This window comes from Anoplophora glabripennis, unplaced genomic scaffold (genome assembly GCF_000390285.2).
Source record: "Anoplophora glabripennis isolate ALB-LARVAE unplaced genomic scaffold, Agla_2.0 scaffold69, whole genome shotgun sequence".
NCBI lineage: Eukaryota > Metazoa > Arthropoda > Insecta > Coleoptera > Cerambycidae > Anoplophora > Anoplophora glabripennis.
Window position 1 is genome coordinate 1280110 of NW_019416383.1, and position 17137 is coordinate 1297246.

The 17137-nt window shown below is 33.7% G+C and overlaps 1 protein-coding gene across 1 annotated transcript in view; it reads right to left on the reverse strand.

Moving 5' to 3' along the window:
* Positions 1–1232: 1232 nt before the first annotated feature.
* The window catches only part of LOC108917068 (odorant receptor Or2-like), a 25419-nt gene continuing 9514 nt past the window's right edge, over positions 1233–17137 (reverse strand). The window contains exons 2-6 of the mRNA XM_018723499.2: positions 12067–12637; positions 6895–6994; positions 1835–1924; positions 1506–1661; positions 1233–1446 (exon numbers count right to left, since the gene is read on the reverse strand). Coding sequence (XP_018579015.2) covers positions 1396–1446; positions 1506–1661; positions 1835–1924; positions 6895–6994; positions 12067–12637 — 968 coding nt within the window. The 3' untranslated portion in view covers positions 1233–1395. The remainder of the gene's footprint in view (positions 1447–1505; positions 1662–1834; positions 1925–6894; positions 6995–12066; positions 12638–17137) is intronic.

A 17137-nucleotide genomic window follows, 5' to 3' on the forward strand; every position in this document is an offset into this window, starting at 1 on the left:
TACGTATTCCCCGTCATATTGTGCAAAAGTAATTTTTTTAACGTGGTAGAGAACTTGTTCTGACCTAACAACTTGAGTTAGGATTAAAAGGTTTCCATTAACTGAAAATAAGCATATTAATTAATTATAAAATTTGTCACTTTAAACAGCACACCATAATAAATAAATAATTCATAATTTCTTATTGTAATACACTTATAATAACTGATCTCCGGGATCTAAGTAGTATAAGACATATGTCTCATTATCTGGACATTACCAACGTACCATTTTGTGTTGATGCTCTACCGATTACTGGCATAAATGTTTTCGGTTTAATATCTTGAAGTCCACCTTGGTTTGACATTGAAATCCAAGGTTAACTTTTTTAAATCGCTTTTGGAGATAAGCATATTTAATGTTATTTCATGATAAAATAAAGCCACTTATTTGATAAATAGTTTTATTGAGGCATTCACATGTTACTAGTTAATCTAATATTATTTTTCTATTTTGAGTAGGTACTTCCTAGCATATTAACCGACAAAAAATTTATTGCTTTTTCTGGTTTTGCAAAAAAACGCAGCAAGTTATACTCCCGTATCTCTGATCCTAATAAGAAAAACAAATAGTTCTAAACATTCTACTAACTGATACTTTTTTACGAGACATCTGGTGTAACTAAATAATTCTAATGTGACGTAGAGAAAAGTGGAATTATTTTTTTTATGGAAAAAAACTTTATTTCTACACTTTTGCTTAAAATATACATTTAATTCAAAGGAAACAACAACAGTGCAAAATATTTATTTTACAATGGAAATTGAAATACAATTTAAAACTGAAAATAAGCGGTTCTTAAATATTAAATAAGGATTTCTAATTTTGAATAGTGTATCCAAAATTAGGACCTTTGTTTCTCTGATAATTGCAATAGATTTTAATATTTTAAGGATTCCAATTTTAGCATGCATTTCATTTTTTGAGCATATTGCTAATATAAAATATATGCAGATTCCTAATTTTAGATATCTAATAATGAGGTACTACGCCTATGCTAAATTTGTAAACCTAATTGTATTGCCTCAAAAAGAATCATGTTTTATAGTAATGAACAAAAATTTTAACGCAGTAAGATAATCTTTCCGTTTACTTTACTCTGGGCTAAATTACTGATTACGTTGGCTTTAAAAATATGAAGGTGTCCAAAATTAGGCAACTGTCTAAATACAAGCGACTTTCCTCTATTGACAATTACTTTAAAATGCATAAGCGTTTTATTCGTCTAGTCCTACGTATCTATTGTTACATTAAAGATGTAATTTGTATTTGTGCTAAAGCTCATTGTATTATAGTGGTAGAAAGTTTTGTAAACAATCCATTGCCTGTATCAGCAGCCGTTGTGTATTTTTTTTCCTAAGTGTTCTGACTTAGCAACGTGAGATAGGAGTAAGACGTCTTCATTATCTGTAGGAAAATAAACACGCCAGTTAAAAAAATTAGGTCACAATAAACAGCGCATGTACCATCAAAAATAAGGGGTAATTCATCACTCCTAGGGGCAATGCTCCCAATGTTGCTGGTATCTGTGCTCTGGCTAGTATAAAACATATGTCCCTCATAATTTGCACGTCGCCATCATACCATTTTGAATCGTACAACGCGTCGGCAACTGACAGCGTCTGAAAACATAAAAAATGGCATTACAATGATATTATATAGTGATGATAAGCAATAAAAAATGGATATATAAGAATACAGTCAAAAACATTAAACCGTTTGTTTAACCTAATCTTTCAATGGAGAAAATTCAGACTTCGATTGCAGTCGATGTTAATATATTTAAAAATCTTACTTCATCTAGTATCCTTTGACCTCCATGGCAAAGCAGGAACAAAGCCGCTACATATCCCAAAAAGTAACATATGCCGGCAACTGGTTTAGACTAAAAAGCAATGCAAAATTAATTGATAAAAATGTAGTCGAATTGCACACTTTGGGGTGATTTTTACATATTCTTCTCATTAAAATAGGCAACTTTTTCATATAACTTTTTTGGAAATTCCTAAAAATAAGCGAGAAAAGTAACTGTTAACGCTTCAAATGTTTATTTAAAAATAAAACATAAGGTCACGTCCTAAACAGAAATAATATATTCAAAATTCACCATTCATTTTAATACAACGGTCTACAATATGTAACCACTATTCTTTCACGGCGGCCAATCAGTTCCTCTCGGCGGTTGAAACATTAATATCTTCATGCACTCTCTCAAACTGAAATCACCAGCGTCAAGGTCCGGTGACCTGGGTGGTCCGTGGTTGCGTATCCACTTATATGGAAATATGTTCAAAAACTCACCCAGTAGCTGACTAAAATTTGTAAGTGCTCCATTTTGCAAAAGTCACGTGTCCTGTCGGTTGTTTAGTAGTTTCGTAAAGATTTCAAATACAAAGCGCCCTCTGAACGATCGTGTATGTGGTTCAATAAACATATTCATGATTGATTACACAGCCACACAAAAAAAATCGACCTTCGGGTCCAGAGGTCGGACCATGTTTATAATAATACGTTTTTTGGGTCGCTGAATCCTAATCTGTGTCTATTTAACCCCATCACCTTTTCATAACCTCAAAAAAAAACAATATTCTGAACAATTAAACCATATAACCTTAAGACTCAAGTTTCCAACACGAAATCCAATTAACCAAACCCCATAAACATTTAACCCAATGATATCCTAACCTAATAAGTCCATTTTGGAGTAAATGTATGGTGCGGCATCATCGGTAGGCATTTAATTGTGCCTTATTTTTATGAACATACATTGAACAGCGTGAGTTACCTAAACTTCCTACAAGAAGAACTTCTTGCACTTCTGGAGAATGGTTTCAGCACGACGGGGCTCCACCCCACAAGCCCATTTAGATAACACTTTCCCAGAAAAATGGATTGGGTTTAATGGACCTATTCAGTGGCCCGGAATGTCACCAGATCTAACACTCCTCGATTTTTTTATGGATGGTTTTAAAAATAATGTTTACAAAACACTTTCGCGAGATGAGTTAAAGGCGAACTGTTAAGAAACGCAAGCCACAAAGAAGTCAGGCGAAGATTGGATATGTGTCTTGAAATGAGAGAAAGTCATATAGAGAATAGATTGTAATATGTATGTAGTATGAAAGCGTTTGCTTTATTTTTTAAGTTTAGTTATTGTTATCATCACCTTTTGTTTTAACTGTATTAAAGAATTATCGAGTTTAATCCTTTTATTTATTCTTAATGACATTTATGCACTTTAAACAATGAACATTCTATTATTTTCCAACGACTACTTGATCCTTCCACCGCCATGTGATTTTTAGGTGGTATTTCTTTTAAGACTCTTTAGGACGAAATTGCTTAAAACTTTTAAACGGGAAGTAATACAGAAAAATTTCTCTAATAAAAGTTTATTAGAAAAAAGAGAGCTTTTTAACAGGAACGCAGAAATTGTGGTTTTGTGTTATTCTTAATGGCGGACTGAGTCAATTCTACTGATGATGGCTGCAAAGCAATATGAGTAGAATATTGCTATAGCAGTAATTTTTGTGAAATGTTTATAGAAAAAAATAATCGGATGACTTCGATAAGTTGCTAATTAACAATTCTGACATGTGGCAAATACCAAACTGCCCGCTTTGACTGTTGGCAATAGTAGTTTGTAAATTACATTCATGCATGTCTCACAAGGGATCTACCCCAACCCGAATACTCCGATTTCCAAGAATTTTATATATGTTGTAGAACTTAAAAATTTAGAGACACGTATTTTTTTTACCGGCGGAATGTAAACGGATGTAAACTACTCCTGATGTTCACTCCCAAAAACAGTATTTCCTAGATATCTCGGAATCAATATTTTGGAATGAAACAAAATGGAAATTACTTATAAAAAAACAACTCAAGTAATTCCGTGTTTTGGGGATTGCAACCTTTGTTTTACTTCGGAAAAACAATTTAAAAAAAAAATTTTATATATTAAAAATTCATATTTGCTCAAAAAAAATTATAAATATGATTTATGTAAACAAATTGACAAAAATAAAGTTCTCTTTTTAAGGGGTGAACAACCCCCTAATGTGCGAAAAATGTTTGTACGATTAAAATTAACATTTTAATATAAAAACTTTTTACTTTTTCTCTAATCATATGAATAATTTTTTCTGATGTTCTCCACCAAAAAACAATATTTCCGTGATATCTCGGGCTCTAATCAATATACTGGAATGAAACAAAATGGCAATTATTTCTATTGAACAGAATGAATGATTCACAAGCAATCTTGTCTGGAGTTTTTATTTTTAGTGAAAATTTACGAAAATAAAAAATACAATACAATTTTTCTGTAGTACATCTACAAAACGGGGGATGCAATCCCTAATGTTCAATCGACTGCGAATCGTCCTATTTAGTAGAGGCCGTTTTGATTTTGCTTAATCAAAAGAAGTTTGATAGGACCAATAGAGGACAAGATATACATATATAAAAATGTGTTTTCGGGTATGAACATTAAAGATGGTCTTAACCCTTCAAAACAGTTTTTCCGCAGAAAGAACCAAGTGCCCAATATTTATTTTTCTTCTGTCTGTTTGTAAAGTATCAAAGATTCATGCTTAAAAGCTTAAAACTCGATCCACCAATATTCTTTTTATTTTTGGATTCTTAATAAATATTTCTGTGAAATTTTAATAATCCTCCTCATACTTTTCTTCCTATTTAATTATGTATCTTTTCAATAGTTGATTTTAGGCGAAAATGGAAGAGGAAAAAATGTGTGTAATTAAATTTTACAAAATATGACTAGTTACAAATCGAATGAATCATGATTATTATTGTAAAAATCGAATAAATCGCCAAAAATTGGGTTAAAAAACATTATTTTTTAGGGATTTTTTTTGGGGCCTTTATGTTGGGTATAGGACCTTCATACTTGGCTCAAGAAAAGTTCATGTTATGTAGAATCATCACACCAAATTTCATCAAAATCGGTTCGATAGATTTTGCATAATAATTTTGCAATCCAGATTTTGAAAAAAAAAATTGCAAATTTTCAAAATTTTGCACAGCAAAAACCGAGGCCCTTAGATACTTAAAAATGTAATCACATATAGAAAGGCTCTCAAGCTTTCAAACGCTTTTTTAAAAATTGGAATCCGTCAATTAGGAGAGCGCTGGCGCCTGTTTAAACATTGATCGAATTTTTGTACTTAAAAACAATTAGAATAACTTTGTAAATATTCAATCAAATCAAATTTTTAAAGCTGGTTTTAAAAGTTATTGGAAAGACGCTTCTTTAAAAAAAAACAGATCGGTTGGTCAATTAGTTATTACGTAGTTATAGCTGATCAAAGTTAACCGCCATTTACACGAAATGTACTGGGACATCCGGGCTAATTTTTCGAAAAATACCTTTGGTATTCCGAGTTATTACCAGGTCTAAGTTTGCAATACTTTTCTTCATTGGCAACCTACTTTAACACGCGTTTAAATTTATTTATGCGAGCGAGAAATTCAAGAAAATCGTACGGGTGGTGGTGGTTGGGGTGGCAGAGAGCGCGGCCGCTTCGGCCTGCTCGAAATTCAATCGGCGAGTTCAAAACCGCGACGCGCTTAAAAAATTTGTAATATCTCAGCTTAGAGGTCCGATTTTGATATTTTTTTTTTAATGGATGTCTTGCGATTTAAAAAAAAACAATTAGAGTATTTTCAAATGCCTGTCATTAATAATAATTATTGGTCTTTCAACAGTCCGATAATTATTTATCTTTAAACTTCCTTTAATTATCAACTTTAGACGTACAAAAATTCGACCATTGTTTAAACAAGCGCCAGAGCTCTCCTAATTGACGGATTCGAATTTTCAAAAAGCGTTTGAAAGATTGAGAGCCCTTCTATATGTGATTAAATTTTCAAGTATCTAAGGGCCTTGGTTTTTGCTGTGCAAAATTTTGAAAATTTGCAAATTTTTTTTCAAAATCTGGATTGCAAAATTATTATGCAAAATCTATCGAACCGATTTTGATGGAATTTGGTGTGATGATTCTATATAACATGAAGTTTTCCTGAGCCAAGTATGAAAGTTCCAACTCAATTTAAAGACCTCAAAAAGATTTCCTAAAAAGTAATGTTTTTTAACCCCATATTTGGCGATTTTTTCGATTTTTACCATAATAATCATGATTCATTCGATTTGTAACTATTCATATTTTGTAAAATTTAATTACAAAATTTTTTTTCCTATTGCATTTTCGCCTAAAATCAACTCTTGAAAAGATACATAATTAAATAGGAAGAAAAATATGAAATTTTTCGCATTTTTTTAACATATTGTGCCGCCAAAAGTTAAGCCCACGTTTTTTTTTATGCGCATAGAAAAATTTTCATTTCTAGTGATATTTGAAAGCCAAAAAGCCAAAAATCTCCGTGGATATACGATTCACCCAAATATGGACTCTTTGAAACAGATACCGTCTGGACTAATGGTGCTACTTACAGAGTCAGAGTAACCTAAGTTCTCTGCCTTCTTCATTTGGCACATGTCAAAAATGTTAGCAACTTTTCGAAGTCATCCGATTAATTTTTTCTATAAACAATTCACAAAAGTTACTGTTTTTATTGCAATATTCTACTCATATTACTCTGCAGCCATCATCAGCAGAAATGATTCAGACTGCTATCAATAGGAAAGAATTTATGTTCGGACCCAAGTACTGAGAAAACTTTTGGTCAGTAACATAAAACCAACAACTTACCACAATTTCAGTCAATTTGACCGACATTTTCATAGGGACCGTGCGGTGTCCTTTAGTCTAAAACTTAGTGCCTACAAGGGAAAAATTAATGTTTCTTTCAATGAAAGAGAATAATACTCACTTTTAATATGAAATTTCCAATGCATCCGAATACCACTGCACATGTCATACACAGAAATCCAGCTGAATGTTTTCCTAAAGTACTTAGACGTTGACATAAACTGTAAAAATTCATATTAAAGAGTTTTAACAAAAAAATAAATAAAATAAAAAAAGTATTTTCAGAAAGTGGATCTAGGCACTGTTACAAATGATACAATGATTATTTTAGATTATTAACCCAACCTAATTTTGTGTTTTGAGAGGATCCTACGTTTTCTAATTATTCTAATAATTATAAATAATTTTGCCATTAATAAATATGCTAAATACTGAAGGTCGAATGTGCTACCTTTTGGTACAACGCTCTTGCTATGTACAAAATTGTAACTGTAAATTTGTGCTGTTATATTATCCTAAAATATATAGAGTAAAGTCGGGGATTATGAAATATATCCGTTAATATGGAATACCATATTTTTGGCTGAACTAATAGCTCCATCTATGCTCATGTGTTATAATATCATTCAAATGAGTTCAAGATTCTCCCACAAGAGTGCTTAGTCCATAGGCATTAACCGTGTGGTCTTGTTGACAGCTGATCTGATTTCGGTGCACATGATAACTTTTGGTAAGTACATTAAAGTTTTATTATAAACACTTTTGAAGGTGCATTCATTTGATATTATTGTTTAATTAGGTTAATGAATGATGTATGAAAGCTAAAATGTAGGGATACTGCTCAATTTAGATAACTTATATTTTTTTATAACCTCTCTCAAATTTATAAAGGCGGCGATTATGAAATAGTATTCCATATTACCCGACTCTTCCTTACTATATTAAAATTCTAAAATTGGTTTCAGAAATGCCTCGAATGCTTACGAAAATGAAACCCACATCTTCACAACGTAAAAAGTGGAATGAGGAAGACATGAAGAAAGCTGTGATAGCAGTTAGAAGCAAAATCAAAAGATTGAATGTGCCTCGTGCCACTCTTTTAAGTCTTTGTAAGAAGGATGGTACTGCTAGTGAGGTATGCCAAACAAAACTAGGAAGGAAACCTATTTTGCCAGATCAACTGGAAAAGGAGCTAGTGAAGCATTGCCTGGCAATGGAGAAAACCTTTTATGGGTTAACTAGACGGGATATCTGTAATCTCGCATTTCAGTTAGCTAGGAGGAATAACATCCCAAATTATTTCTCCCTACTCAAAAAAAACGGCCGGAAAGGATTGGCTAAAACGTTTCAGATTAAGACATAAGGACGTGTTAAGCCTACGAAAGCCGACAGGAACGTCATTTGCACGAGCACTGGGCTTTAACAAGAAAAACGTTGATGAGTTGTTTGATCTGTTAGAGAAAGAAATGGAAGATAAAAACTTTTCAGCTAATCAAATATTTAACGTTGATGAAAGTGGTCTTAGCATAGTTCAATCAAAGTGCCCTGAGGTTTTTTCTCAAAGGGGAAAACGGCAGATAGGAGCGCTGACAACTGCAGAGCGAGGGTCTCTAGTGACTTGCGTATTGTGTATGAGCGCAAGCGGCAATTATGTGCCTCCTTTGCTTATATTCCCTCGCAAGAATTCCAGCGAATTGATAAAGAAGGGAGCCCCACCAGAAAGTATTTTTGCCTTCCATCCATCTGGGTGAATTCAGACCGACATATTTACACAATGGTTCAACCATTTCATAGATTATGTAAGACCAAGTGCCGGAAACCCTGTACTTTTGATTTTGGACGGGCATCACACCTACACTAGAAACTTAGATGTTATTTTCACTGCTAGGGAAAACCACGTATCTACAAGGTGTAACTGAAATAAGTAGTCAAAATTTCTGAGCTTGTAAAACAAGTCGAAAAATGACGAAAACTTTAGTACAATTTTTGTCAGTGGCGGCTCCTAAGGGAGCTACGCTCTCCTAAAGGGGTAACCTCGGAAACAGTTTTTAATGCGTAACATCCAAACGGCTCGACATTAAGTCACGAAATTTTGGTGAGATATTAACCTTGACGTGCTTAATAAGTCTCATAAAATACATTTCAAAATTTGCTACAGGGGCGTGAGAAAATGCAGGACCCAGGGACAAATTTAATCATATCTTTTTTGTAGTCAATTTTTTCTAGTTCCTGACTCGAAAATATTGAAATTTGAAGTATTTAACATAAAAAAGGTCCTCTTGTTAAATTTCACTAGGATGTGCCGTTTTCCAGTAAAATCGATTTCAATCATTCCCAACGTGCTCCAAATTCAACTTTCATTACATAGCAAAATAAATTAATTGCAGTGTGCCATGGGGAAAACAACTAGTCTGACAGTTAACAGAAATGTCAAATATTTTTAACACTCTTAATAGTAACAAATAAAAATATGGTGATATAAATAAAAGCTAAAAAATAGATACATATGAGATTATTTATTAAACTATTGTAAGCGGCTGAAACTTTTACGTAACATTTTAACAGATTTAAACCATTTAGTTTAGTTTAACAAATTAACCAAATATCTTAATTTCTTTAGCAGAAAATGTGCCCTAGTCAAGAAGACAGACTAGATTCAACTTTCAAAATGTCCGCCGTTTGCCCTAATGCACGCACGTAACCTGTTTTCCAAAGAAAATAGGTTCCGGTATAGTTTGTGCTCCACATTGAGTTCATTAAATACATTTTCTATACGCTGACGCAACTGTTCCTCATTGTCAACAGCTTGGAAATACACTTTTTGTTTCATTTGACCCCACACGTTAAAATCCATTGGGTTGAGGTCTGGTGACCGTGGAGGCCAATTTATGGCAGCATCATTTCCTCGGCCAATCCAGCGATTTGGGAAGTGCTCGTTTAACCACTGTCGACATTGACGGTTGAAGTGAGGAGGGGCGCCGTCATGCATGTACCATAAGGAACCTCGTCTTACCAAAGGAATATCCTCTAAAAATTCATACAATCTAGTAGACAAAAATTGATGGTACATTGCTCCGGTTAAATTTCCAGGCATGATGTGATATCCAAATAGATTATTTCCTAATGTGGCAGCCCAAACATTTATTTTAAATGAATGCTGATAATGGGTTACCTTCCGAGCATTAGGATTTTCTTCGGCCCACATATGTTCATTGCGCATATTAAAAACACCGCTTCTGGTAAAGGTAGCTTCATCGGTAAAAATAATATTCGATAGAAACATCGGATCTTCGGCTTGCCTGTCTAAAACCAACTGACAAAACTGTCTGCGCATGGGCCTGTCCTGTGGTAAAATGTCTTGGGCCTGTCTATAATGATAGGGATACAATTGTTGTTCTCTCATTATCCTCCATACTGTCATATGAGACATGTTATTTTGAACTGATAGTCGTCTTGTACTAAGTGTGGCGTTAGCTTCAACTAAATTTAAAATATTTTCCTCATTCAGGACATTTCTAATTATTCTACGCCTGCCTCTCTCAAAATTGTTCCTTTTTAACGTACCCCGTTCTCGCAAACGCCTTTCTGTGCAAAGAAATGTTTTGTAATTGGGCACATTTCTGTTGGGGAACTTTTCACCGTATCGTTGTGCGGCTGCTCTTGCGCTTCCATGACATTCACCTAACGTCAAAAGCATATCTACATACTCAGAAAATGTATACTGTTGCATTTTTAAATTATTTGATATTTTTATTTACTATAAAACGGCACTGCGAATACTCAAATGACACAAATTTGAAACTAAAAATACTTGACATTTCTGTTAACTGTCAGACTAGTTGTTTTCCCCATGGCACACTGCAATTAATTTATTTTGCTATGTAATGAAAGTTGAATTTGGAGCACGTTGGGAATGATTGAAATCGATTTTACTGGAAAACGGCACATCCTAGTGAAATTTAACAAGAGGACCTTTTTTATGTTAAATACTTCAAATTTCAATATTTTCGAGTCAGGAACTAGAAAAAATTGACTACAAAAAAGATATGATTAAATTTGTCCCTGGGTCCTGCATTTTCTCACGCCCCTGTAGCAAATTTTGAAATGTATTTTATGAGACTTATTAAGCACGTCAAGGTTAATATCTCACCAAAATTTCGTGACTTAATGTCGAGCCGTTTGGATGTTACGCATTAAAAACTGTTTCCGAGGTTACCCCTTTAGGATAGCGTAGCTCCCTTAGGAGCTGCCACTGATAAAAATTATACTAGTTTTCGTCATTTTTCGACTTGTTTTACGAGCTCAGAAATTTTGAATACTTATTTCAGTTACACCTTGTATATTGTGCTTACCACCTCACACTACGCACAAGATGCACACAAAAATGAAGAAACTCCCGTTGAACATGAAAATCAGTTTATCGCCCCGCGTCTCCAGGAAGATGCCGATGAAGGAACAAATGGAGAACCAGTTTTACCACAACAAATAGTTCTTATTCCCGTTCTTAAAAAACGACAAGGCACAAGAGGCCGCAAGTCGGGAACGGCCAAAATTTTGACTACCACCCCAAACAAAAATGAACTGGAAGAGTCAATTTTATCGAAAAGTGAAAAAAATAAAGTTAAAAGAAAAGTTGGGTTCGATGGAAAGAAAAAGATAACTGACGATGGAAAACCTGGTAACAGCAAAATGAATGATGACGCCAAAGCAAGTTCAAATTGTGTTACGAAAAAAGCTAGAAAGAAACTGGTAGAAGACGACACATCTTCTGATGATTTAAATGAAAGTATCCCTCCCTTGGATGACTCTACTGATGATGAAGAATTTTCGAATATTGATAGTAACGCAGAAGACGATGCAGAATGCCTTTTCTGTCTAGAACGTTTTAAGGCTGACTTAAGGGGAGAAATATGGATACGGTGCCTTAGATGCGAGCTTTGGGCACACGAACTGTGCGCCAATGCCGAACGCGATTACTATATTTGCGATTTTTGTAGTTAGTTTCTTTCATTTTGGAAATATAATAGTATTCCATAATACCCCATATACATATTTCATATTACCCCACCATTTTTTCGGCTACCAGAAATGTACCTTTTTCCACTAACACGAATTTTTTTTTGTGTATGTATTTTTTAACTTTGTTATTATAGTTCGATATAATAAACCTTTTGGCCAAGCCATCACCATTTTTTTTTATTTATATTTTATGAAATAGGTACTGTTCGAAATAATTCGATAAATAAAAGTAGTTTTCTATAATCCCCGTCTTTACTCTAGTAATGCTAGTTACCTCAACATGTTATCATGGAAGTACACACAAAATCGTAGCTTATCCTTTCTTTCTGCTTCACTAGTGGTTTCAAAAACGTTAATAAAGCTCTGCTTCAGCAATGTTATGTATGCAACCAAAGTTTCTACAGCTTCATACAGCATAAAGCATACTACAGCAGGCGCAGAAAAAGTCGTCATAGCTATAAACGCCTGTATAACAAATATAATAGATCGAACGAAAATGGGATTTCCATCAAAAGGCAACACGAGCGGCGTGAATGTGCCACAGATTTCGTTCGAACCATGTTCTTCGTTGAATTTTTTACAGTGCGAGGTTTCCGCAATAGCGATCACTCCGTATATTGCAACTCCAACTACAGTGTATAGCGCGTATAGAACGGAATATAAATTCAAATTCTTCCTTAATGCTTCTATATCTGTTGGTATTCCGAACCTATTGCAATTTTCAAGGTCGATGAAAAATTGTGACCATTTGTCGTATAGGAGTAGGAAAGAGATAGTGACTACATTGGCTCCAAAAGTACCGAACATGTTGGAGAAATCTTCACTAACATCCACGCCTGTATTACCTGAAACAAAAAAAAAAACGCATCTTAAAGTAGACGGGAATATTCAAAATTTGCAGTTTAATTCTTGTTTTTTAATAAATCTAAACACATTTCACTAAGATAGTTATTAGAGATTTTGGTGCAAAAATCAGGCAAGCTCACTTTTTATAGAAATTGACTTTTAACAGTTCATAATGTCACGGTTATGTTGATTCAAGAATCGATTAAATTGATAGATATCAACACCTTTAATATTTTAACTAATAGATCAATCAATTGAGGTTTTGTTTGTGAAAAAAATACTAGTAGCAAACGGACTGTGCCGTCATATAAAAGACAATATGTAGATATACTGGGTGATTCAGTTTGATATTCGCGGTCTCGTATCTCTTTTGTTTTATCAAATATCTATAACAAACCCTATATATTTTTAAATCGCCGATCAAATTCTATCAAATGACATTGTTAGATCGTCTCCATGGTAACATATGTCAAAATTGCTATAGTCAACTGTTTTTGTTCAAATGGCACACTATATATTTTTTTTATCAATTCTGGAAGATATTTCTTTTCTGCGTTCAACTATGTAAGGAAGTCTATAGTTTCATTAGAAATATTGCTAGAAAATCAGCAAAAAAAGATGAACCCTACTTTCAGTAGCTTTATTCTGAAAAATGATAGCCAGCTGCGGAAACAACTGAATTTTGACGTTTCAAAATAACGATTTTTCAAAATAATTGACATTTTGTACCTACCTATTATATCTATAACTAATTATTATTAAGTACTATAACATGAATACTTATAGTAACTAAGAAAAACTAGATATGATTTTAATTTATGGAGAGTGCTGAAAGAATGCTAAAGCTGCCAGGCATTTATACTGTAGTATAACAACCCTGGGTTCGATCGAAAAAATAAACGTAGTTGTGGCCAAAAATATGTGATCGTCATAAGGAATACCTACGTTGTGTGTGTCTATTTTTTAATTGACCGGAAGGCGCTGAGGGGATGTATGGTTAAATTTTATAAAACAAAGACAGAGTAAATACACCTAACTTTATTATTTATGTACAACAGTCTTCAAATTAAACAAGTGACAATAGAATGAACAACAAAAACATTAACAACCATTTAACATAAAATGAGAGTGCCAGGCTCACCTAGAGCTCCTGTGGGGAAAGAGCATGGCAGAGAAACCCAAGATCGTTGCTCTTACCACCCAAATATAAATACAAAACAACCGCTAACCAAAGGCATAAATTAAGAACCTTTGCTAATGATAAATAAGACCTGTCTCATTTAATGTGTCACTAAATGTCATCTGTTACCTCATATTAGTCATACACACTTCCAAGTAAAACTGAAGAGGTTTGGTGTTAGTTAGCCGGCAGAGCCGGAAGGTACTGGAGTCCCATACGGGAGGCAATCCAGCTATAGTTGAGATTTCGGAAGATCCTTCATAACACTGGAGTCCCATACGGGAGGCAATCGAGCTTAATCCAGATTCGTTCCGCACGGGCGAAAATGTTAGTAAATTCAACAAGGCTCGTATAGACGTATGACATAAAGTGAGCACAAGAAATCAAAGAACAACCTAATCATGATAAAACAAGTTAAATGTGAAACAAAGAGGTCGTTAATGCAATATCTGGGCAGTCACGACAATATACATATTTTAACATGTAATAAATAATGAGCAATCTATAATAATAATTGTAACAATTTTATCTTAGAAAAATACACGCCCCTGAGCGTAAGACAATGAAAGCTAAACATATACAGAATTATTATCATGAAACATCTATATTTTACGAACAACGTAATCATGACAAAAACAAGTTAGATGTGAAACAAAGGAGTCATTATTGTAATGTCTGGGCAGTCACGACAATATATATATTTTAACATGAAATAAATAATGAGCAATCGTTAATAATAATTATAACAATTTTACCTTAGAAAAATATATGCCCTTGAGCATAAAGCAATGGAAGCTAAACATACAAAGAATTATTATCATGAAACATCTATAACCATCACAATCATAAGATTACATATAACAATTAACAACAAAGTACTTAAAGAATATTACCTGCTAACTAATACCGATTAAACACTTAATTTTTCACTACTTCTATATTTTTCACACTACACTGGTCGTCTTACTTTTCACTCCGCGCTGTTCTCACTTCAACTGCCTATCTTCGACTCTCTAGGCTTCCTTCCAGAATTCCCTACCTAAGCGCTTGTTTTTTGTGCTTCCTTCTACCGACCGTTAATATTACTTTTTCATTATTGTGCAACATCCATGTAATAGGTGACGTCGAAGTTGATAAGATAAGTACGGTTTTGCACAATACCAACATCGTTTTCCGCAGAGACTACTTCCATCAGATAAAATTTTTGGAAAGTTAACCAGGAATTTGGCAGCAGAGGGTGTTCAAAAGAAAAGAAAAGTTTTTAAACCCAGAAGGGTAAGAGATAAAGAACAATCGATAAAGATGTTAAATGGCCTGCTATAGATCTCCGGATCTCATTCCTACAGATTTCTTTCTTTGGCCTTACCTAAAAGAAATAGTTTACTCTTCGCCTTTAAATGATATTGACGATCTTAAAATCAGAATAAGATTAGAATGTCGGAGATTAAATGAAGAAACACTAGAATGTGTTTGGAGAGAGGGAGTGATAAATAGAGCTATTCTGTGTTTGGAAGCAAATGGAGGTCATTTTGAACATTTGAAATAAGTATTGTTTAATATGTATAATATGTTACTTTAAAAAACATAGTAACTTGTTTTCGCAGCTGGCTATCATTTTACAGAATAAAGCTACGAAAAGTAGAGTGCATCTTTTTTCTTGTTTTTCTAGCAATATTTCTAATGAAACTGTAGACTTCCTTACATAGTTGAACGCAGAAAAGAAATATCTTCCAGAATTGATAAAAAAAATATATATTGTGCCATTTGAACAAAAACAGTTGACTATAGCAATTTTGACATATGTTACCATGAAGACGATCTAATAATGTCATTTGATAGAGTTTGAGCGGCGATTTAAAAATATATAGGGTTTGTTATAGCTATTTGTTAAAATAAAAGAGATACATGGCCGCGAATACCAAACTGAATCACCCGGTATATTTCTTATATGTTTCTTACTCCAATTTACCATTAATTTTTTATAAATATTTTATGCAAAACACGTATTTTTTTAGTGTTTTGCTTAGAAAACCTAAATTAATGAAACAATCTGAATGCTGTAAAGAGAAAATTTGTAGAGAATCGAAATACGAATGAAATGAGAGGTCGATCGATCCGATCGGATAATTAGAAACGAAGAAAACCCGGAAAAATCGGAAATTTAGCTTTTTTGAAAAATTCATTACTCTGCCATTTTTTAAGTTGTAAAGAGGACTCTATGCATAAAAATAGTGAATTATATGTACTTTAAGAGTGCACAAAGCAGGCGCTGTCGGACCATTAGTTTTCGCACAATTGCAATTTGAATATTTTTGTGCACTATTTTGCACAATTTCTAGATGCGTTGGAGGTGGTCCGATTGTAATTTTTCAGCCGGTTTTTAAAAGTAGAAGTATAATACTACAAAACTAATATTCTAATTTTCCGATAAAATGATGCGAAATAGGTGAAAAATTCGTCCAAACATGCTCAAAAACGGCCGAACGTGCGTGCGCCATCGAGTAGTGGGGGAAAATTTGGAGATTAGGAGCAGTGTATATATGAACAGGGTGTTTCAGAAAGACCTCCCGTAAATTCAGGGGGTGATAGTACGACAAAAAATAAGAATTTTTAATTACCATATACCATCCCTTTGTTATAATAAAGCAAACTCTGCAAACTCAGCAGTTTTAGAGATATATAAATTCTCTACTTAGAATAATTAGAGCAGTCTTGTTTACCACTCGTGTATGTTATGTAGGAACTTCAGAATAGTGTTTTTTTAATTCCTAAAAAAAAATTGTATTTTTAAAAAAGTTAAATAAAAGCCCAAAATTGAAACTGGCGCAGTCTTGTGGATTTGTACACGAAGAATTTTTTTTCTTCGTCGCTTTAAAGTGTTTGTGTGCAAAACGAAACCGAAACTACCCAAGGAAATCAAGAAAATCACAATTCCAGGCTGGTAAACTGAGTAGCTAGTCGAGAAGAAAAATACACAACACAGGTAACAAGATTCAAATTTATGTTTGATTAAAAGAAAATTAGTCACCGGGCAATAGGGCCAGAACAGAAAAACAAAAACAAAGAAATTTGTGGCTAAAACAATCGTCACTGGACAATTAGGTCAAACCGCAAATTCCAAAAACCCGTGATTGGTTTAAAGGATATAAACCACCAGGCAATTGGGCCAAATCACGACAAACCAAAAGTGTGGTAGATTAACAGAAAATCTCCAGGCAATTGGGCCATACCACACCAACGACGCAAAAACCGGAGAGGCCAGGAAGAAGAAACCGGAGAGGCCAAAGGGCAACGATCCAAAGGACAACGATCCAAAGGA